We start from the raw sequence: 21,826 nt of genomic DNA on the forward strand, positions 1-21,826 counted from the left end.
TTATATACAGAGTGGGGTATGTGTGTTATATACAGATCAGTGTGTGTGTGTGTTTTATATAGATCAGTGTGTGTGTGTGTGTGTTATATACAGAGTGGGATATGTGTGTTATATTCAGGGCAGTGTGTGTGTTATATACAGAGTGGGATATGTGTGTTATATACAGATCAGTGTGTGTGTGTTCTATACAGAAAAGTGTGTGTTAGATACAAAGTGGGATATGTGTGTTATATTCAGGGCAGTGTGTGTGTGTGTGTTATATGCAGAGCATTGTGTGTGTTATATACAGAGTGGGATATGTGTGTTATATACAGGTCAGTGTGTGTGTGTTATATACAGAGTGGGATATGTGTGTTATATACAGGGCAGTGTGTGTGTGGTATATACAGATCAGTGTGTGTGTTATATACAGATCAGTGTGTGTGTTATATACAGAGTGGGATATGTGTGTTATATTCAGGGCAGTGTGTGTGTGTTATATTCAGGGCAGTGTGTGCGTTATATACAGATCAGTGTGTGTGTGTGTTATATACAGATCAGTGTGTGTGTGTGTGTTATATACAGAGTGGGATATGTGTGTTATATTCAGGGCAGTGTGTGTGTTATATACAGATCAGTGTGTGTGTATGAGTTATATACAGATCAGGGTGTGTGTGTGTGTTATATACAGATCAGTGTGTGTGTTATATACAGATCAGTGTATGTTATATACAGATCAGTGTGTGTGTTATATACAGATCAGTGTTTGTGTGTTTGTGTTATATACAGATCAGTGTGTGTGTGTGTTATATACAGATCAGTGTGTGTGTGTGTGTTATATACAGATCAGTGTGTGTTATATACAGATCAATGTGTGTGTGTGTGTGTTATATACTGAGTAGGATATGTGTGTTATATACAGATCTGTGTGTGTGTGTGTATGTGTTATATACTGAGTAGGATATGTGTGTTATATACAGATCAATGTGTGTGTGTATGTGTTATATACTGAGTAGGATATGTGTGTTATATACAGATCTGTGTGTGTGTGTTATATACAGATCAGTGTGTGTGTGTGTTATATACAGATCAGTGCGTGTTATATACATATCAGTGTGTGTGTGTTATATACAGATCAGTGTGTTATATATACAGATCAGTGTGTGTGTGTGTTATATACAGATCAGTGTGTGTGTGTTATATACAGATCAGTGTGTGTGTGTGTGTTATACAGATTAGTGTGTGTGTGTGTTATACACAGATCAGTGTGTGTGTGTGTGTTATATACAGATCAGTGTGTGTGTGTTATATACAGATCAGTGTGTGTGTTATATATAGATCAGTGTGTGTGTGTGTGTGTTATATACAGATCAGGGTGTGTGTGTTATATGCAGATCAATGTGTGTGTTACACACAAATCAGTGTGTGTGTTATATACAGATCAGTGTGTGTGTGTTATATACAGATCAGTGTGTGCGTGTTATATACAGATCAGTGTGTGTTATATACAGACCAGTGTGTGTGTGTGTGTGTGTGTTATATACAGATCAGTGTGTGTGTGTGTGTTATATACAGATCAGTGTGTGTGTGTTATATACAGATCAGTGTGTGTGTGTGTGTGTGTGTGTGTGTGTGTTATATACAGATCAGTGTGTGTGTGTGGTATATACAGATCAGTGTGTGTGTGTGTGTGTGGTATATACAGATCAGTGTGTGTGTTATATACAGATCAGTGTGTGTGTTATATACAGATCAGTGTGTGTGTGTTATATACAGATCACAGTGTGTGTGTTATATACAGATCAGTGTGTGTGTGTGTGTTATATACAGATCAGTGTATGTGTTATATACAGATCAGTGTGTGTGTGTTATATACAGATCAGTGTGTGTGTGTGTTATATACAGATCAGTGTGTGTGTGTTATATACAGATCAGTGTGTGTGTGTTATATACAGATCAATGTGTGTGTTATATACAGATCAGTGTGTGTGTGTTATATACAGATCACAGTGTGTGTGTTATATACAGATCAGTGTATGTGTTATATACAGATCAGTGTGTGTGTTATATACAGATCAGTGTGTGTGTGTGTGTGTTATATACAGATCAGGGTGTGTGTGTGTGTTATATACAGATCAGTGTGTGTGTGTTATATACAGATCAGTGTGTGTTATACACAGATCAGTGTGTGTGTTATATACAGATCAGTGTGTGTGTGTTATATACAGATCAGTGTGTGCGTGTTATATACAGATCAGTGTGTGTTATATACAGACCAGTGTGTGTGTGTGTTATATACAGATCAGTGTGTGTGTGTGTTATATACAGATCAGCGTGTGTGTGTGTTATATACAGACCAGTGTGTGTGTGTGTGTTATATACAGATCAGTGTGTGTGTGTGTGTTATATACAGATCAGCGTGTGTGTGTGTTATATACAGATCAGTGTGTGTGTGTGGTATATACAGATCAGTGTGTGTGTGTGTTATATACAGATCAGTGTGTGTGTTATATACAGATCAGTGTTTGTGTGTTTGTGTTATATACAGATCAGTGTGTGTGTGTTATATACAGATCAGTGTGTGTGTGTTATATACAGATCAGTGTATGTGTGTTATATACAGATCAGTGTGTGTGTGTGTTATATACAGATCAGTGTGTGTGTGTTATATACAGATCAGTGTATGTGTATTATATACAGATCAGTGTGTGTGTGTGTTATATACAGATCAGTGTGTGTGTGATATATACAGATCAGTGTGTGTGTGTTATATACAGATCAGTGTGTGTGTGTTATATACAGATCAGTGTGTGTGTGTTATATACAGATCAGTGTGTGTGTTATATACAGATCACAGTGTGTGTGTTATATACAGATCACAGTGTGTGTGTGTTGTATACAGAGTGGGATATGTTTGTTATATACAGGGCAGTGTTATACAGAGGGAGCTGGTACTATACAGGGTTAATGCTGAACGGAACAAACTGAAAGTAAAAGAGATGAATGAAGTGGGTGGAGCTGCTGAGACCAGGCAGAGCTGAGCAGGGAATGAGAGGGATGGTGTGTTAGCCAATAGGAGGCCTTGTTGTGGTCATATGACACAGCAGGCCCAGAGCTCACACACAGCCGGGCATGAGTATGGCGCAGCCGCAGGGTAAGAAGAGGAGATATGAGGGGTGTGCACAGGACAGCGAGTACTTCCAGTGTTACTCAGATGTGACTGTGCACGAGGAAATGATCTCAGACAGTGTGCGCACAAATGCATATAAATTAGCCATACTGCGCAGTCACGCTGCATTGCGTGGTAAAAGCGTGCTGGACGTGGGCGCTGGCACTGGCATCCTCAGTATATTCTGCGCACAGGCTGGTGCCAGTAAAGTTTACGCTGTGGAAGCCAGCGGTGTAGCCCAGCTTGCCTCTGAAGTGGTGAAGTCGAACAATATGGAGGGCAGAATCAATGTGATTAACGGCTCCGTAGAGAACGCTGAGGTGCCTGAGCAGGTGGACGCCATCGTGAGCGAATGGATGGGCTACGCGCTCATGTACGAGTCCATGCTGTGTTCAGTCATCTATGCCAGAGACAAATGGCTGAAACCTGGAGGTCTGATGTTTCCTGCCTTTGCTGAACTCTTTATCGCCCCAATTAATGACCCTATAACCGAAAGCCGTCTGGAATTTTGGGGAAATGTGAAGGTGCAGTACGGTGTGGATATGAGCTGTATGCGCAGTTTTGCACGTTCCTGCATCATGAGCAAAGAGATGGCCGTAAACTCTGTGTCGCCTGAAGACGTCCTCTCGTTACCTGTCAGATTTGCGTCGCTAGATCTTGCCACCATTACTGCCACAGAAATCGCTAACATCCACGGCTCATTCCAATTCAACTGCTTTGGTTCATCATTGTTCCACGGATTCGCCATCTGGTTTTCCGTTATATTTCCAGGGGAAAAACCCATTATTTTATCCACCTCTCCGTATACGGAGGAGACGCACTGGAAACAGACTTTGCTGTACCTGAACGAGGAAGTGCAGGTAGAACAAGACACCACAATCACTGGGGATATCACAATGACGCCGTCAGATGCTAACCCGCGACATCTACGCGTTCTCATGAACTATTCAGTTCAGGGAGGTGTGCGCCAGTCTAAGCTTTTCCAGATGGGAAGCTGAAAGTCAAATCCTGCAACTGATTTGCTAATAAAACATTGTGTTTATTCTAATTTGTATGTTTAAGAAATTCTGTTCATAGTGTAAAATAAAGTGACTGGTCCCAAGAGCTGACAGTCAGCATTAGAATAAAACAATATAACATCCTTATTACTTTCTGAGCAGTCAATAACGCTGCACAACTGTTAGTGAATGTCATATAGCTACTGAGAGGTATCTGTGTCAGACGTTACTGCACTAGAGAGTTAGCTCACTGGCATGAAGGAAGTGGAGAGATTTGTCTCACTGTGCAGATTTTTTATCCCCTCAAGGCCTCAGGAAGAGTTTCATTTGCTGACAGGCTGCTGTGATGGCATCTATTCTAAATGGCACTGATGTCCCCAAAGTCTGACCTCTGTGGCCCTGAGGATATTCCATGGTCACTTACAAATGTCACATGCACTTGCTGAGTAAGTGGCTGATAGACAGTTAATGTGCTGTAAAAGTGTGATGTGCATATTTAATGTGTGTAGGTGTAGTGCTTTAAGAATGTACAGTAAGTGCTGTCCATGTGCTCTTTGTGTTTGAGCTGTGAGTCTGTGTCCATAGTTTGTCTTGTGTCAGTGTTTGTGATGTGTGTCAGTGAGTATAGTGTGCTGTGTCAGTGTGTGTATTGTGTGTGATGTGTGTCTGTGAGTATAGTGTGTTCTATGTCTTAGTGCAGCTAATCATTGTCTATAGTGTGTTGTGTCAGTGTGTGTATATTTTGTGTGATGTGTTAGTATCTATAGTGTGTTCTATGTGTTAGTGTTGTCTGCTGTGTGTCATGTGCACAGTGTGTTAGTACAGCTAATCAGTGTCTATAATGTGTAGTGTCAGTTTGTATATAGTGTGTCAATTTGTGTATATTGTGTGCCAGTTTGTGTCTATTGTGTGTATATTGTGTATGTGATGTGTCTGTGTTTATTGTGTGTGTGGTGTGTGTCAGTTTGTGTCTATTATGTGTCAGTTTGTATATTGTGTGTGTCAGTTTGTGTCTATTGTGTGTCAGTGTGTATATTGTGTAATGTGTGTCAGTGTGTATATTGTGTGTGTCAGTTTGTTGCTATTGTGTGTCAGTGTGTATATTGTGTGATGTGTGTATATTGTGTGTATATTGTGTGTGTGATGTGTGTCAGTTTGTGGCTATTGTGTGATGTGTGTCAGTGTGTATATTGTGTGATGTGTGTCAGTGTGTATATTGTGTGTGATGTGTGTCAGTTTGTGGCTATTGTGTGTGTGATGTGTGCCAGTGTGTATATTGTGTGATGTGTGTCAGTGTGTATATTGTGTGTGTGATGTGTGTCAGTGTGCATATTGTGTGATGTGTGTCAGTGTGTATATTGTGTGTGTGATGTATGTCAGTTTGTGGCTATTGTGTGTCAGTGTGCATAGTGAGGGCCAGATTACAAGTGGTCGCTATAAGCAATATCGCTGGACCGCGCTAACATTAGCAAGCAACTTGATATCACAAGTCCATGGTAAATCCCATTTACCAGAGAAGGGTTAGCGTGTCTGACATTGCTCTAGCACAACCTATACTATTATTGGAGATTGTGACTCATATTAAAAGTTGAAAGTTATATGTTGTGACTTGAAACCTGAAGTAAATTGTAAGGGTTAAAAAAAAATACACAAAACACATCAAAAACATATTAAAATAAACGATTAAACTCGTATATAGACATTTTAATTAAAAGAAATAATATATGGTATATGGCAAAGCGTTTTACTGGGAAGAGCTCCAATGTAGCACACTAGCTCAGCGTGAGCAGTAAGTGAGTGAACCTGCACATAGGGGCGGCAGACTGAAGATCGGAGCGCTTGCCTTGTAGCTATACATGTGTATAGATATGTGCACTCATACATACATATATAGACATTTATATATACACTTGAGCAGGGTGGGAATGCATGGGAACAGAGTTCCTGCACTATTTTTGCAGGAGAAACTAAGTTCCCTCTAGACAGAGAACAGGAACACTTCAGTAAACATTGCTGCTGCTAGTGAAAGAATCTGGAGCACAGTCTGGTTAGAGGGATAGTGAGATCCTCTAGTAATGGGCAGTAACGCTTCCTACAATACCAGAGGTGTAACTAGAAACCTTAGGGCCCCGGTGCAAGAATCCATTAAGGCCCCCCAACCCCCCCCCCCCCAAAAAAAAAGCATGAATTTGATACACACAGGCACAGTTTCCTACACAAACACATATACACTCTCACACAGACACTTGCTTAACTCATACGCACTCGCTTGAACACACAGAAACTCAAAAACACAGAAACAGAGACACACACAAAGAAAATGGGTGTAAGTAATACAGCACATTAATGGTTAAACTGACTTATACTGCCCCCATAGCCCCCTATACCAGTCAGTATGGCTGTAAGTAATACAGCACATTAATGGTTAAACTGACTTATACTGCCCCCATAGCCCCCTATACCAGTCAGTATGGCTGTAAGTAATACAGCACATTAATGGTTAAACTGACTTATACTGCCCCCATAGCCCCCTATACCAGTCAGTATGGCTGTAAGTAATACAGCACATTAATGGTTAAACTGACTTATACTGCCCCCATAGCCCCCTATACCTGTCAGTATGGCTGTAAGTAATACAGCACATTAATGGTTAAACTGACTTATACTGCCCCCATAGCCCCCTATACCAGTCAGTATGGCTGTAAGTAATACAGCACGTTAATGGTTAAACTGACTTATACTGCCCCCATAGCCCCCTATACCAGTCAGTATGGCTGTAATTAATACAGCACATTAATGGTTAAACTGACTTATACTGCCCCCATAGCCCCCTATACCAGTCAGTATGGCTGTAAGTAATACAGCACGTTAATGGTTAAACTGACTTATACTGCCCCCATAGCCCCCTATACCAGTCAGTATGGCTGTAAGTAATACAGCACGTTAATGGTTAAACTGACTTATAATGCCCCCATAGCCCCCTATACCAGTCAGTATGGCTGTAAGTAATACAGCACATTAATGGTTAAACTGACTTATACTGCCCCCATAGCCCCCTATACCAGTCAGTATGGCTGTAATACAGCACGTTAATGGTTAAACTGACTTATACTGTCCCCATAGCCCCCTATACCAGTCAGTATGGGTGTAAGTAATACAGCACGTTAATGGTTAAACTGACTTACACTGCCCCCATAACCCCCTATATCAGTCAGTATGGGTGTAAGTAATACAGCACGTTAATGGTTAAACTGACTTATACTGCCCCCATAGCCCCCTATACCAGTCAGTATGGCTGTAATACAACACGTTAATGGTTAAACTAACTTATACTGTCCCCATAGCCCCCTATACCAGTCAGTATGGGTGTAAGTAATACAGCACGTTAATGGTTAAACTGACTTACACTGCCCCCATAACCCCCTATACCAGTCAGTATGGGTGTAAGTAATACAGCACGTTAATGGTTAAACTGACTTACACTGCTCCCATAGCCCCCTATACCAGACAGTATGGGTGTAAGTAATACAGCACATTAATGGTTAAACTGACTTATACTGCCCCCATAGCCCCCTATACCATCAGTATGGCTGTAAGTAATACAGCACATTAATGGTTAAACTGACTTATACTGCCCCCATAGCCCCCTATACCATCAGTATGGGTGTAAGTAATACAGCACGTTAATGGTTAAACTGACTTATACTGCCCCCATAGCCCCCTATACCAGTCAGTATGGCTGTAAGTAATACAGCATGCTAATGGTTAAACTGACTTATACTGCCCCCATAACCCCCTATACCAGTCAGTATGGGTGTAAGTAATACAGCACATTAATGGTTAAACTGACTTATACTGCCCCTATAGCCCCCTATACCAGTCAGTATGGCTGTAAGTAATACAGCACATTAATGGTTAAACTGACTTATACTGCCCCCATAGCCCCCTATACCAGTCAGTATGGCTGTAAGTAATACAGCACGTTAATGGTTAAACTGACTTACACTGCCCCCATAGCCCCCTATACCAGTCAGTATGGCTGTAAGTAATACAGCACATTAATGGTTAAAGTGACTTATACTGCCCCCATAGCCCCCTATACCAGTCAGTATGGCTGTAAGTAATACAGCACGTTAATGGTTAAACTGACTTACACTGCTCCCATAGCCCCCTATACCAGTCAGTATGGCTGTAAGTAATACAGCACATTAATGGTTAAACTGACTTATACTGCCGCCATAGACCCCTATACCAGTCAGTATGGCTGTAAGTAATACAGCACATTAATGGTTAAACTGACTTATACTGCACCCATAGCCCCCTATACCAGTCTGTATGGCTGTAAGTAATACAGCACGTTAATGGTTAAACTGACTTATACTGCCCCTATAGCCCCCTATACCAGTCAGTATGGCTGTAAGTAATACAGCACATTAATGGTTAAACTGACTTATACTGCCCCCATAGCCCCCTATACCAGTCAGTATGGCTGTAAGTAATACAGCACGTTAATGGTTAAACTGACTTATACTGTCCTCATAGCCCCCTATACCAGTCAGTATGGCTGTAAGTAATACAGCACATTAATGGTTAAACTGACTTATACTGTCCCCATAGCCCCCTATACCAGTCAGTATGGCTGTAAGTAATACAGCACGTTAATGGTTAAACTGACTTATACTGTCCCCATAGCCCCCTATACCAGTCAGTATGGGTGTAAGTAATACAGCACGTTAATGGTTAAACTGACTTACACTGCCCCCATAACCCCCTATACCAGTCAGTATGGCTGTAAGTAATACAGCACGTTAATGGTTAAACTGACTTATACTGCCCCCATAGCCCCCTATACCAGTCAGTATGGCTGTAAGTAATACAGCACATTAATGGTTAAACTGACTTATACTGCCCCCATAGCCCCCTATACCAGTCAGTATGGCTGTAAGTAATACAGCACATTAATGGTTAAACTGACTTATACTGCCCCCATAGCCCCCTATAACATCAGTATGGTTGTAAGTAATACAGCACGTTAATGGTTAAACTGACTTATACTGCCCCCATAGCCCCCTATACCAGTCAGTATGGCTGTAAGTAATACAGCACATTAATGGTTAAACTGACTTATACTGCCCCCATAGCCCCCTATACCAGTCAGTATGGCTGTAAGTAATACAGCACATTAATGGTTAAACTGACTTATACTGCACCCATAGCCCCCTATACCAGTCTGTATGGCTGTAAGTAATACAGCACATTAATGGTTAAACTGACTTATACTGCCCCCATAGCCCCCTATACCAGTCAGTATGGCTGTAAGTAATACAGCACGTTAATGGTTAAACTGACTTATACTGTCCTCATAGCCCCCTATACCAGTCAGTATGGCTGTAAGTAATACAGCACATTAATGGTTAAACTGACTTATACTGTCCCCATAGCCCCCTATACCAGTCAGTATGGCTGTAAGTAATACAGCACGTTAATGGTTAAACTGACTTATACTGTCCCCATAGCCCCCTATACCAGTCAGTATGGGTGTAAGTAATACAGCACGTTAATGGTTAAACTGACTTACACTGCCCCCATAACCCCCTATACCAGTCAGTATGGCTGTAAGTAATACAGCACGTTAATGGTTAAACTGACTTATACTGCCCCTATAACCCCCTATACCAGTCAGTATGGCTGTAAGTAATACAGCACATTAATGGTTAAACTGACTTATACTGCCCCTATAGCCCCCTATACCAGTCAGTATGGCTGTAAGTAATACAGCAAATTAATGGTTAAACTGACTTATACTGCCCCCATAGCCCCCTATACCAGTCAGTATGGCTGTAAGTAATACAGCACGTTAATGGTTAAACTGACTTATACTGCCCCCATAGCCCCCTATACCAGTCAGTATGGCTGTAAGTAATACAGCACGTTAATGGTTAAACTGACTTATACTGTCCCCATAGCCCCCTATACCAGTCAGTATGGCTGTAAGTAATACAGCACATTAATGGTTAAACTGACTTATACTGCCCCCATAGCCCCCTATACCAATCAGTATGGCTGTAAGTAATACAGCACGTTAATGGTTAAACTGACTTATACTGTCCCCATAGCCCCCTATACCATCAGTATGGCTGTAAGTAATACAGCATGTTAATGGTTAAACTGACTTATACTGCCCCCATAACCCCCTATACCAGTCAGTATGGCTGTAAGTAATACAGCACGTTAATGGTTAAACTGACTTATACTGCCCCTATAGCCCCCTATACCAGTCAGTATGGGTGTAAGTAATACAGCACGTTAATGGTTAAACTGACTTATACTGCCCCCATAACCCCCTATACCAGTCAGTATGGCTGTAAGTAATACAGCACATTAATGGTTAAACTGACTTATACTGCCCCCATAGCCCCCTATACCAGTCAGTATGGCTGTAAGTAATACAGCACGTTAATGGTTAAACTGACTTATACTGCCCCCATAGCCCCCTATACCAGTCAGTATGGGTGTAAGTAATACAGCATGTTAATGGTTAAACTGACTTATACTGCCCCTATAGCCCCCTATACCAGTCAGTATGGGTGTAAGTAATACAGCACATTAATGGTTAAACTGACTTATACTGCCCCCATAGCCCCCTATACCAGTCAGTATGGGTGTAAGTAATACAGCACATTAATGGTTAAACTGATTTATACTGCCCCCATAGCCCCCTATACCAGTCAGTATGGGTGTAAGTAATACAGCACATTAATGGTTAAACTGACTTATACTGCCCCCATAGCCCCCTATACCAGTCAGTATGGCTGTAAGTAATACAGCACATTAATGGTTAAACTGACTTATACTGCCCCCATAGCCCCCTATACCAGTCAGTATGGGTGTAAGTAATACAGCACGTTAATGGTTAAACTGACTTATACTGCCCCCCAGGGGCGTATTTAGGTTTTGTGCTGCCCTAGGCACTCAAAATTCTGCTGCCCCCCCACCCCCCACCCCAGGTTTAAGGCCTTTTTTTAGACATAATATTTTTGGGGCAGGGTGTAAAAAATGTAAAAAAAAAAATGTCTTTTTAAGTAGATGTTCACCAGGGCTTGCATTCACTCTGGTCACACACACACACACATATATATATATATATTAAGACATTATTTTGCAAGTCAAATGATTAAAGTGTTTATATCAGAAAAAAATATCCTTCACTGTATGATAGTTTGTCAGTAGGTAGTTGTTTAACCTTAAACATTTTCTTTGGTGATTGACAGTTATTTAAGCAAAATATCTGCTTGGATAAATATGTAATGAATATACAAACTGGCCTTTAAAAGTACTTAAAAATACAACAGTAGTTATGATAGGTTTAGGAATTGTATCCTAGGGGATAAAGTCACATGATACAATCATAATAAAGTATATACTTGTATTGTTTCTGAATGTATTAAATGCATACAACATATTTTCAGTTGTGTTTTAAGTCACATAGTTGTATAGATTCATCAATAAATACTTATTCTTTGCATGTATGACAGATAGACAAACAGTAAATGTACAAGTATTTAGTGACTAATCCGTTCAAGTATTTTAATGCCTAATGAAGATGTATTGAAGGGAGAAAGGCATATGCTGTTTCACAGTGGTCATGTTGTAGTGCACACTGCACTGTGTAGTCTGTGTAAGTCTCAATCACGCGGTGGAGCCAGGAAGAATACTGCATTCCCTCTCAGGCCAAGCTGCGCAAGTGAGCTCCGCCTCCACTGTCACCACGTCATGCGCACCCACATACAATCCCATAGGATAGCAATAGCCGGGCCAGCGATTTAAGTCATTAGTAATTGGTTGATTTAGCCACCCGGTCCTGAGTTCAGTAGAGTTGCCCTAGGGACTCAAAATTCTGCTGCCCCTTAAAAAACTGCTGCCCTAGGCACCGGCCTTGTTGGCCTATGCCTTAATACGCCCCTGCTGCCCCCATAGCCCCCTATACCAGTCAGTATGGCTGTAAGTAATACAGCACATTAATGGTTAAACTCACTTATACTTCCCCCATAGCCCCCTATACCATCAGTATGGCTGTAAGTAATACAGCACGTTAATGGTTAAACTGACTTATACTGCCCCCATAGCCCCCTATACCAGTCAGTATGGCTGTAAGTAATACAGCACATTAATGGTTAAACTGACTTATACTGTCCCCATAGCCCCCTATACCATCAGTATGGCTGTAAGTAATACAGCACGTTAATGGTTAAACTGACTTATACTGCCCCCATAGCCCCCTATACCATCAGTATGGCTGTAAGTAATACAGCACGTTAATGGTTAAACTGACTTATACTGCCCCCATAGCCCCCTATACCAGTCAGTATGGCTGTAAGTAATACAGCACATTAATGGTTAAACTGACTTATACTGTCCCCATAGCCCCCTATACCAGTCAGTATGGCTGTAAGTAATACAGCACATTAATGGTTAAACTGACTTATACTGCCCCCATAGCCCCCTATACCAGTCAGTATGGCTGTAAGTAATACAGCACATTAATGGTTAAACTGACTTATACTGCCCCCATAGCCCCCTATACCAGTCAGTATGGCTGTAAGTAATACAGCACATTAATGGTTAAACTGACTTATACTGTCCCCATAGCCCCCTATACCAGTCAGTATGGCTGTAAGTAATACAGCACATTAATGGTTAAACTGACTTATACTGCCCCCATAGCCCCCTATACCAGTCAGTATGGCTGTAAGTAATACAGCACATTAATGGTTAAACTGACTTATACTGCCCCCATAGCCCCCTATACCAGTCAGTATGGCTGTAAGTAATACAGCACATTAATGGTTAAACTGACTTATACTGTCCCCATAGCCCCCTATACCAGTCAGTATGGCTGTAAGTAATACAGCACGTTAATGGGTTAGCTGACTTATACTGCCCCTATAGCCCATACCTCCCAACATTTCAAAATTCAAAAGAAGGACACCCCCCCCCCCCCCCCCACACACACACACACACACACGCACACGGCAAAAATTTGAAATGTGGTGGGCAGGAGCAGGGGCGGGGCTTAAAAAATCATAAGACCAAAGTAATATAAATAAAATTCTAAATAAAGTCATAGCTTTTAATACTCTTCGGCAGCAAATCAAACACAAGCTCAAACCACTGGTATAGCTATGTGAGCTCTGAATTTAATTAACCTTTGCAGAAACAGTGCTAAATATTTTTATCTTAATTGGACATTTAATGATAGATTCTTTAAAACTGCTCTCTGCATTCCCCATTAATATTCTAGATTCTGGCCTTTAAAGTTAGCAAAAATGCACAGTAACACACTACATAGCATACACTTACACATGCAGATACACACAAACTACATAGCTTACACTTATACATGCAGATACACACACACTACATAGCATACACTTATACATACAGATACACACACACACCATACACCTATGCATGCAGATACACACACACACTTATTCATACAGATACGCACACGCTACACAGCATACACTTATACATGCAGATACACACACACTACATAGCATACACTTCTACATGCAGATACACACACAGTACATAGCATACACTTATACATACAGATACACACACACTACATAGCATACACTTATACATGCAGATACACACACACTACATAGCATACACTTATACATGCAGATACACACACACTACATAGCATACACTTATACATGCAGATACACACACACTACATAGCATACACTTCTACATGCAGATACACACACAGTACATAGCATACACTTATACATACAGATACACACACACACACTACATAGCTTACACTTATACATGCAGATACACACACTACATAGCATACACTTATACATACAGATACACACACACACACACTACATAGCTTACACTTATACATGCAGATACACACACTACATAGCATACACTTATACATACAGATACACACACACTACATTGCATACACTTTCACATGCAGACACACAGTACATATCATACACTTATACATGCAGATACACACACTACATAGCATACACTTATACATGCAGATACACACACTACATATTATACATTTATACATGCAGATACGCACACTACATAGCTTACATTTATACATGCAAACACACACACTACATAGCCTACACTTATACATACAGATACACACACTTATACATACAGATACACACACACACTACACAGCATACACTTATACATGCTGATACGCACACTTCATAGCTTACCTTTTTACATGCAGACACACACACTACATAGCCTACACTTATACATACAGATACACACACACACTACATAGCATACACTTATACATGCAGATACACACACACTACATAGCCTACACTTATACATGCAGATACACACAAACTACATAGCATACACTTATACATGCAGATACACTCACACACTACATATCATACACTTACACATGCAGATACACACACACTACATTGCATACACTTACACATGCAGATACACACAAACTACATAGCATACACTTATACATGCAGATACACACACACTTCATAGCTTACATTTATACATGCAGACACACACACACTAAATAGCATACACTTATACATACAGATACACACACACACACAGACTACAAAGCTTACACATACATGCAGATACACACACACTTATAGATACAGATAGACACACACACACACACTACACATCTTACACTTATACATGCAGATACACACACACACACACTTATAGATACAGATAGAAATACACTACATCACATATGGGTATCTGTAACTCATTGTATGAGGTCCTGTGGTTGGCAAGCACATTAGCTAGCAGTCTGAGGATGCCACTGTTCGTTACCCTGGTGTTGCACTGCTCATCGTATAAAACTGAAGGCATGCTAGTATTGTCAGCAAGGGTTAGACGTCATCACTACCAGGGGTTAGAGGTCACCATTAGCTTAGGTCAGAGGGTATACAGCCTGCCTACTCCTGCTTAACCCACATACCATTACTTTTCCACAAGGAATCTAACAGGTATATAACCCTGAGAGAGAAAAGCCAGCTGCTTCTGAGTATGGGCCCAATAGAATTTTTAAAAATATATTTTTTAAATGTATGAGGCAATTCGGGACAGATGGCTAGCAACCCGGGACAGCGGGACAGACCTCGAAAATCGGGACTGTCCTTCGAAAATCGGGACAGTTGGGAGGTATGATAGCCCCCTATACCAGTCAGTATGGCTGTAAGTAATACAGCACTTTAATGGTTAAACTGACTTATACTGCCCCCATGGTCATTTAGGGGTAATTAAATACGATAGGACAACACCACAAACAGGAGGTGGCACCTTCAGGAGCACAAAAAACATAACATAACAAAAGTATAATTAAATGTGAGAAGGGGACACAGTCACATGTTGCTGTGTTTATCTTGGCACAGTATAGAGACAGAGATGAGTATATTACCCTACAGGTACAGCTCCTTATGCCAGCTCAGCTGTTACACAGGTCCTGGCACATCATATAATGCACTGGCAGGAGACTGGCACCTATTAGCCTCATATACAGATCACTATACCAGCCCATAATACAAAGGTCCTGGCACATCATATAATGCACTGGCAGGAGACTGGCACCTATTAGCCTCATATACAGATCACTATACCAGCCTATAATACAGAGGTCCTGGCAAGGCTGGTATTGTTATAGTAAATATACTGGTCACATTATATAATGCACTGGCAGGAGACTGGCACCTATATTAGCCTCATATACAGATCATTATACCAGCCTATAATACAGAGGTCTTCATCCAGACGGCATCTTCTATCTACATCCATCCGGAGCAGAGCAGGTCCATCTTCAAGCCAACCGACGCAGAGCATCCTCTTCTTCCGACGACTCCCGATGAAGGAAGGTTCCTTTAAATGACGTCATCCAAGATGGCATCCCTTGAATTCCGATTGGCTGATAGGATTCTATCAGCCAATCGGAATTAAGGTTGGAAAAATCCTATTGGCTGATGCAATCAGCCAATAGAATTGAAGTTTAATCCTATTGGCTGATCCAATCAGCCAATAGGATTGAGCTCACATTCTATTGGCTGTTCCAATCAGCCAAAAGAATGCAAGCTCCATTCTACTGGCTGATTGCATCAGCCAATAGGATTTTTCCTACCTTTATTCCGATTGGCTGATAGAATCCTATCAGCCAATCGAAATTCAAGGGACGCCATCTTGGAAGAAGAGGATGCTCCACGTCTGTTGACTTGAAGATGGACCCGCTCCGCTACGGATGGATGAAGATAGAAGATGCCTTCTGGATGAAAACTTCTGCCCGTCTGGAGGTCCTCTTCTGCTAGGATAGGATGAAGACTTCTGCCCATCTGGAGGACCACTTGTGCCCGGTTGGGTGAAGATGTCTCAAGGTAGGGTGACCTTCAAGGGGTTAGTGTTAGGTTTTATTAAGGGGGGATTGGGTGGGTTTTAGAGTAGGGTTGGGTGTGTGGGTGGTGGGTTTTAATGTTGGGGGGTTGTTGTATTTTTTTTTACAGGTAAAAGAGCTGATTACTTTGGGGCAATACCCCGCAAAAAGCCCTTTTTAGGGCTATTTGTAATTTAGTATAGGGTAGGGATTTTTATTATTTTGTTTTTTTTTTAATTTTTTTATTAGGGGGATTAGATTAGGTGTAATTAGTTTAAACATTTGTAATTATTTTTTATTTTCTGTAATTTAGTGTTTGTTTTTTTGTACTTTATTTTATTTAATTGTATTTAATTGTATTTAGTTTAGGGATTTAATTTAATTATAGTGTAGTGTTAGGTGTAATTGTAACTTAGGTTAGGTTTTATTTTACAGGTACTTTTGTATTTATTTTAGCTAGGTAGTTATTAAATAGTTAATAACTATTTAATAACTATTCTACCTAGTTAAAATAAATACAAAGTTGCCTGTAAAAGAATAATAAACCCTAAGATAGATACAATGTAACTATTAGTTATATTGTAGCTAGCTTAGGGTTTATTTTATAGGTAAGTATTTAGTTTTAAATAGGAATAATTTATTTAATTGTAGTAATTTTATTAAGATTATTTTAAATTATATTTAAATTAGGGGGGGGGGGTGTTAGGGTTAGGGTTAGACTTAGGTTTAGGGGTTAATAACTTTATTATAGTGGCAGCGACGTTGGGGGTGGCAGATTAGGGGTTAATAAATGTAGGTAGGTTGCGGCGACGTTGGGGGCGGCAGAGTAGGGGTTAATAAATATAATGTAGGATTCGGCAATGTTGGGGTCAGCAGATTAGGGGTTCATAGGTATAATGTAGGTGGCGGCAGTGTCTGGAGTGGCAGATTAGGGGTTAATAATATAATGCAAGTGGCAACGATGTCGGAGCGGCAGATTAGAGGTTAATAAGTGTAAGATTAGGGGTGTTTAGACTCAGGGTTCATGTTAGGGTGTTAGGTGTAGACATAAAATGTATTTTGCCATAGGAAACAATGAGACTGCATTAGGAGCTGAACGCTGCTTTTTTGCAGGTGTTAGGATTTTTTTCAGCCGGCTCAGCCCCATTGTTTCCTATGGGGAAATTGTGCATTAGCACGTTTAGCCAGCTTACCGCTACCGTAAGCAGCGCTGGTATTGAGGTGAGATGTGGAGCTAAATTTTGCTCTCCGCTCATTTTTTTTGCGGCTAACGCAGGGTTTGTAAAAACCCGTAATACCAGTGCTGTCTTAAAGGGACAGTAAACCTTAAAAATAATGTTATATAATTCTGCACATAGTGATCGTACAATCAGCTATAGTACAAGTTTTTGTCGGTAATGGTGTGCGGTGCTAACGAGCATTTTTTTCTCATCGCTCACTTAAAGTGTCAGTAAACCTTAAAAATAATGTTATATAATTCTGCACATAGTGCAGAATTATATAACATTATATTAGCGCAAACATTATAAAACATAATTTAAAACATAATTTCCCCTTTGAATTTTTTTAAAAAACTGCTGTTTTACAGACTGGCCCTATGCGCTGTTTGAAAAAAACAGACCCGCTCAGAAGATCACAGAGAGAGGGTCTGTTTTTTTCAAACAGCGCATAGGGCCAGCTGTATAGTCACAGCCCGGCCTGACCGCGCCATAGCACTTAGTGCAGCTCGCTAATATAATGTTATATAATTCTGCACTATGTGCAGAATTATATAACATTATTTTTAAGGTTTACTGACACTTTAAGTGAGCGATGAGAAAAAAATGCTCGTTAGCACCGCACACCATTACCGACAAAAACTCGTACTATAGCTGATTGTGAATATGTGTTGATTCATCATGTGTGTCATCAGTTACTTTGTGCATAGGATATGTAATAACAAACCAAGCTGGATGATGGAGTAATGGTTTTCCTTGGTAAAATAAATACTGTTACTTCACTCAGTTTAATATACAGCTTGAGAGAGTCCAACAAACCAAAAAAGATGTTGCAAAATCTGAACTTGCAACAATTTGCTCTACAACTCTTCTCACACTGAGCAAGACTCCCTCCAGCCAGAGCCGACATGGCTGCCCCAGCCCCTTGCCCTCCTCCCACTCAGCCCCTGTGGCTCCCCCATGCCCCCCCCCCCTTGGCCTGAGCTCAAGCTAACCTTCCACTCAGTGCTCAGCTCACTGCTCCTCCAGTCTGTCTCACTGCAGCGCTGCAGACTCCCAGACCAGTCCCAGACACCTACTGACTAGACAACTCCACGTGCAGTCATGAGCCGATTGAGGAGACTCAGACTACACGTGCAGTCAGTCAGGAGGAGTTCCGGGCAGCAGCCGCCGGCAGGAGGTCAGAGAAAGTTTGTACTGCCAGCCTGTCAAAAGTTATTGCAATTAGCAAACAAAATTTTTTTTTTAAATATAAATTTAAAAAAAAACAAAACAGCGACCTACCTGTCTGCAGTTGGGCCCCTCTGTGGGAGGGACCTGCTGGGCCCGGTCGCAGTCGCTAATGTCGCATCACCGGTAGTTTTGCCCCTGTACAATACACTAAATGCAAGCCTGTCAGTGGTCCTGCTGTGTGAACACCCCGCACTGTGTTTAACACATGGTGATTACATTTCTGTGTGGGCTCTCCTCAGCAGAAATAGGACTATTGAACCTTAAGTGGATGAGACTATGTGATAGAGGAGGATTCTCAGGCCCAAAGGCAAACATTCAACCCTTCATTGGATTTAATTTGCTTTCATTAACCAAAGTGTAAAGATTATATACATATAAATACAGTGTAAGTGTATTTATACAGTATATACTATAATATAAAAGGCCAAGTGTGTTTGTCCGAAGCTGTCATGCGCAGTTAAGACAGCACAAGGACCAACACACCTAGCCTTTGAGTCCCTAGCTGATCTGCGGCAGAAGTGGGCATGACCAGACGTGGGGGCGTGGCCGATGTGAAGGGGGCGTGGTCGGGCATGAAGGGGGCATGGCCAGGTGCGGTCGCGTAATAGAGGGGAGAGAGATAGAGACTGAGGGGAGAGATATAGAGAGGGGAGAGAGAGAGAGAGGGGGGAGAGAGGGGGGGAAGAAACGGGGGGGGGAGAGAGAGGGGGGGAGAGAGATAGAGAGGAGGGGAGAGAGATAAAGAGGGGGAGAGAGAGAGAGGGGGGAGAGAGAGAGGAGCGGGAGAGAGAGAGGGGAGGAGAGAGGGGGCAGAGAGAGGGGGGGAGAGAGAGAGGAGGGGAGAGAGATAGAGAGGAGGGGAGGGAGATAGAGAGGGAGAGAAAGAGAGGGGGGAGAGAGAGGGGGTTAGAGAGAGAGGGGGAGAGAGAGGGGTGGGGGGAGAGAGAGGGGTGGGGGGAGAGAGAGAGGTGGGGGAGAAAGAGGGGTAGGGGAGAAAGAGGGGTGGGGGAGAGAGAGGGGGGAGATAGAGGGGGGGGAGAGAGAGAGAGCAAAAGAGAGGGGGGGAGAGAGAGAGAGCAAAAGAGAGGGGGGGAGAGAGAGCGCAAAAGAGAGGGGGAAAGAGCGCAAAAGAGAGGGGGAGAGAGAGAGCGCAAAAGAGGGGGGAGAGAGAGAGCGCAAAAGAGGGGGGGGAGAGAGAGAGCACAAAAGAGAGGGGGGGGGAGAGCACAAAAGAGAGGGGAGAGAGCGCAAAAGAGAGGGGGAGAGAGCGCAAAAGAGGGGGGGGGAGAGCGCAAAAGAGAGGGGGAAGAGCGCAAAAGAGAGGGGGAGAGAGCACAAAAGAGAGGGGGGAGAGAGAGCGCAAAAGAGATGGGGGAGAGAAAACTCAAAAGAGAGGGGGAGAGGGCGCAAAAGAGAGGGGGGAGAGAGAGCGCAAAAGAGATGGGGAGAGAAAATGCAAAAGAGAGGGGGAGAGAGAGCGCAAAAGAGAGGGGGGACAGAGAGCGCAAAAGAGAGGGGGGAGAGAAAGCACAAAAGAGAGGGGGGAGAGAGGGGCGCAAAAGAGAGGGGGGAGAGAAAGCACAAAAGAGAGGGGGGAGAGAGAGCGCAAAAGAGAAGGGGAGAGAGCGCAAAAGAGAGGGGTGAGAAAGAGTGCAAAAGAGAGGGGGGAGAGAGAGTACAAAAGAGAGGGGGGAGAGAGAGCGCAATAGAGAGGGGGAGAGAGAGCGAAAAAGAGAGGGGAGAGAGAGCGCAAAAGAGAGGGGAGAGAGAGAGCGCAAAAGAGATGGGGGAGAGAGCGCAAAAGAGAGGGGGAGAGAGCGCAAAAGAGAAGGGGAGAGAGAGAGCATAAAAGAGAGGGGGGAGAGAGAGAGCTCAAAAGAGAGGGGGGAGAGAGAGAGATCAAAGAGAGGGGAGAGAGAGAGCAAAAGAGAGGGGGGAGAGAGAGAGAGGAAAAGAGAGGGAGGAGAGAGAGAGAGAGCAAAAGAGAGGGGGAGAGAGAGAGCAAAGGGTGGGACCGCTGTACTGCAAAAACTGGCCTGTGTGAACGGGCTTTAGTACTAGTAGAGAGGGGGGAGAGAGAGAGCTCAAAAGAGAGGGGAGAGAGAGAGCAAAAGAGAGGGGGGAGGAGAGAGAGAGCAAAAGAGAGGGGGGGAGAGAGAGAGCGCAAAAGAGAGGGGGAAAGAGCGCAAAAGAGAGGGGAGAGAGAGAGCGCAAAAGAGGGGGGAGAGAGAGAGCACAAAAGAGGGGGGAGAGAGAGAGCACAAAAGAGAGGGGGGGAGAGAGAGCGCAAAAGAGAGGGGGAAAGAGCGCAAAAGAGAGGGGGAGAGAGAGAGCGCAAAAGAGGGGGGAGAGAGAGAGCGCAAAAGAGGGGGGAGAGAGAGAGCACAAAAGAGAGGGGGGGGAGAGCACAAAAGAGATGGGAGAGAGCGCAAAAGAGAGGGGGAGAGAGCGCAAAAGAGGGGGGGGAGAGCGCAAAAGAGAGGGGGAAGAGCGCAAAAGAGAGGGGGAGAGAGCACAAAAGAGAGGGGGGGGAGAGAGCGCAAAAGAGATGGGGGAGAGAAAACTCAAAAGAGAGGGGGAGAGGGCGCAAAAGAGAGGGGGGAGAGAGAGCGCAAAAGAGATGGGGAGAGAAAATGCAAAAGAGAGGGGGAGAGAGAGCGCAAAAGAGAGGGGGGACAGAGAGCGCAAAAGAGAGGGGGGGAGAGAAAGCAACAAAAGAGAGGGGGGGGGAGAGAGAGCGCAAAAAGAGAGGGGGGAGAGAAAGCACAAAAAGAGAGGGGGGAGAGAGAGCGCA

The 21,826-nt window shown here is 42.7% G+C and overlaps 2 protein-coding genes across 2 annotated transcripts in view; one reads left to right on the top strand and one right to left on the bottom strand.

Annotated features, from left to right (window-relative positions):
- The window catches only part of LOC128641211 (uncharacterized), an 87,916-nt gene that overhangs the window by 35,138 nt on the left and 30,952 nt on the right, over window positions 1-21,826 (bottom strand). The gene's annotated exons all lie outside the window — the stretch shown is intronic.
- PRMT6 (protein arginine methyltransferase 6) lies at window positions 3,086-4,196 on the top strand. The gene has a single exon (XM_053693775.1). The coding sequence runs from the start codon at window positions 3,112-3,114 to the stop codon at window positions 4,144-4,146; it is 1,035 nt and encodes a 344-aa protein (XP_053549750.1). The 5' UTR covers window positions 3,086-3,111; the 3' UTR covers window positions 4,147-4,196.

Source organism: Bombina bombina, chromosome 10 (assembly GCF_027579735.1).
Source record: "Bombina bombina isolate aBomBom1 chromosome 10, aBomBom1.pri, whole genome shotgun sequence".
Taxonomy (NCBI): Eukaryota; Metazoa; Chordata; class Amphibia; order Anura; family Bombinatoridae; genus Bombina; species Bombina bombina.

What these genes read in the sequence shown, in the direction of transcription:
- PRMT6 (XM_053693775.1), top strand. Translation starts at nt 3,112, where the DNA reads ATGAGTATGGCGCAGCCGCAGGGTAAGAAGAGGAGATATGAGGGGTGT.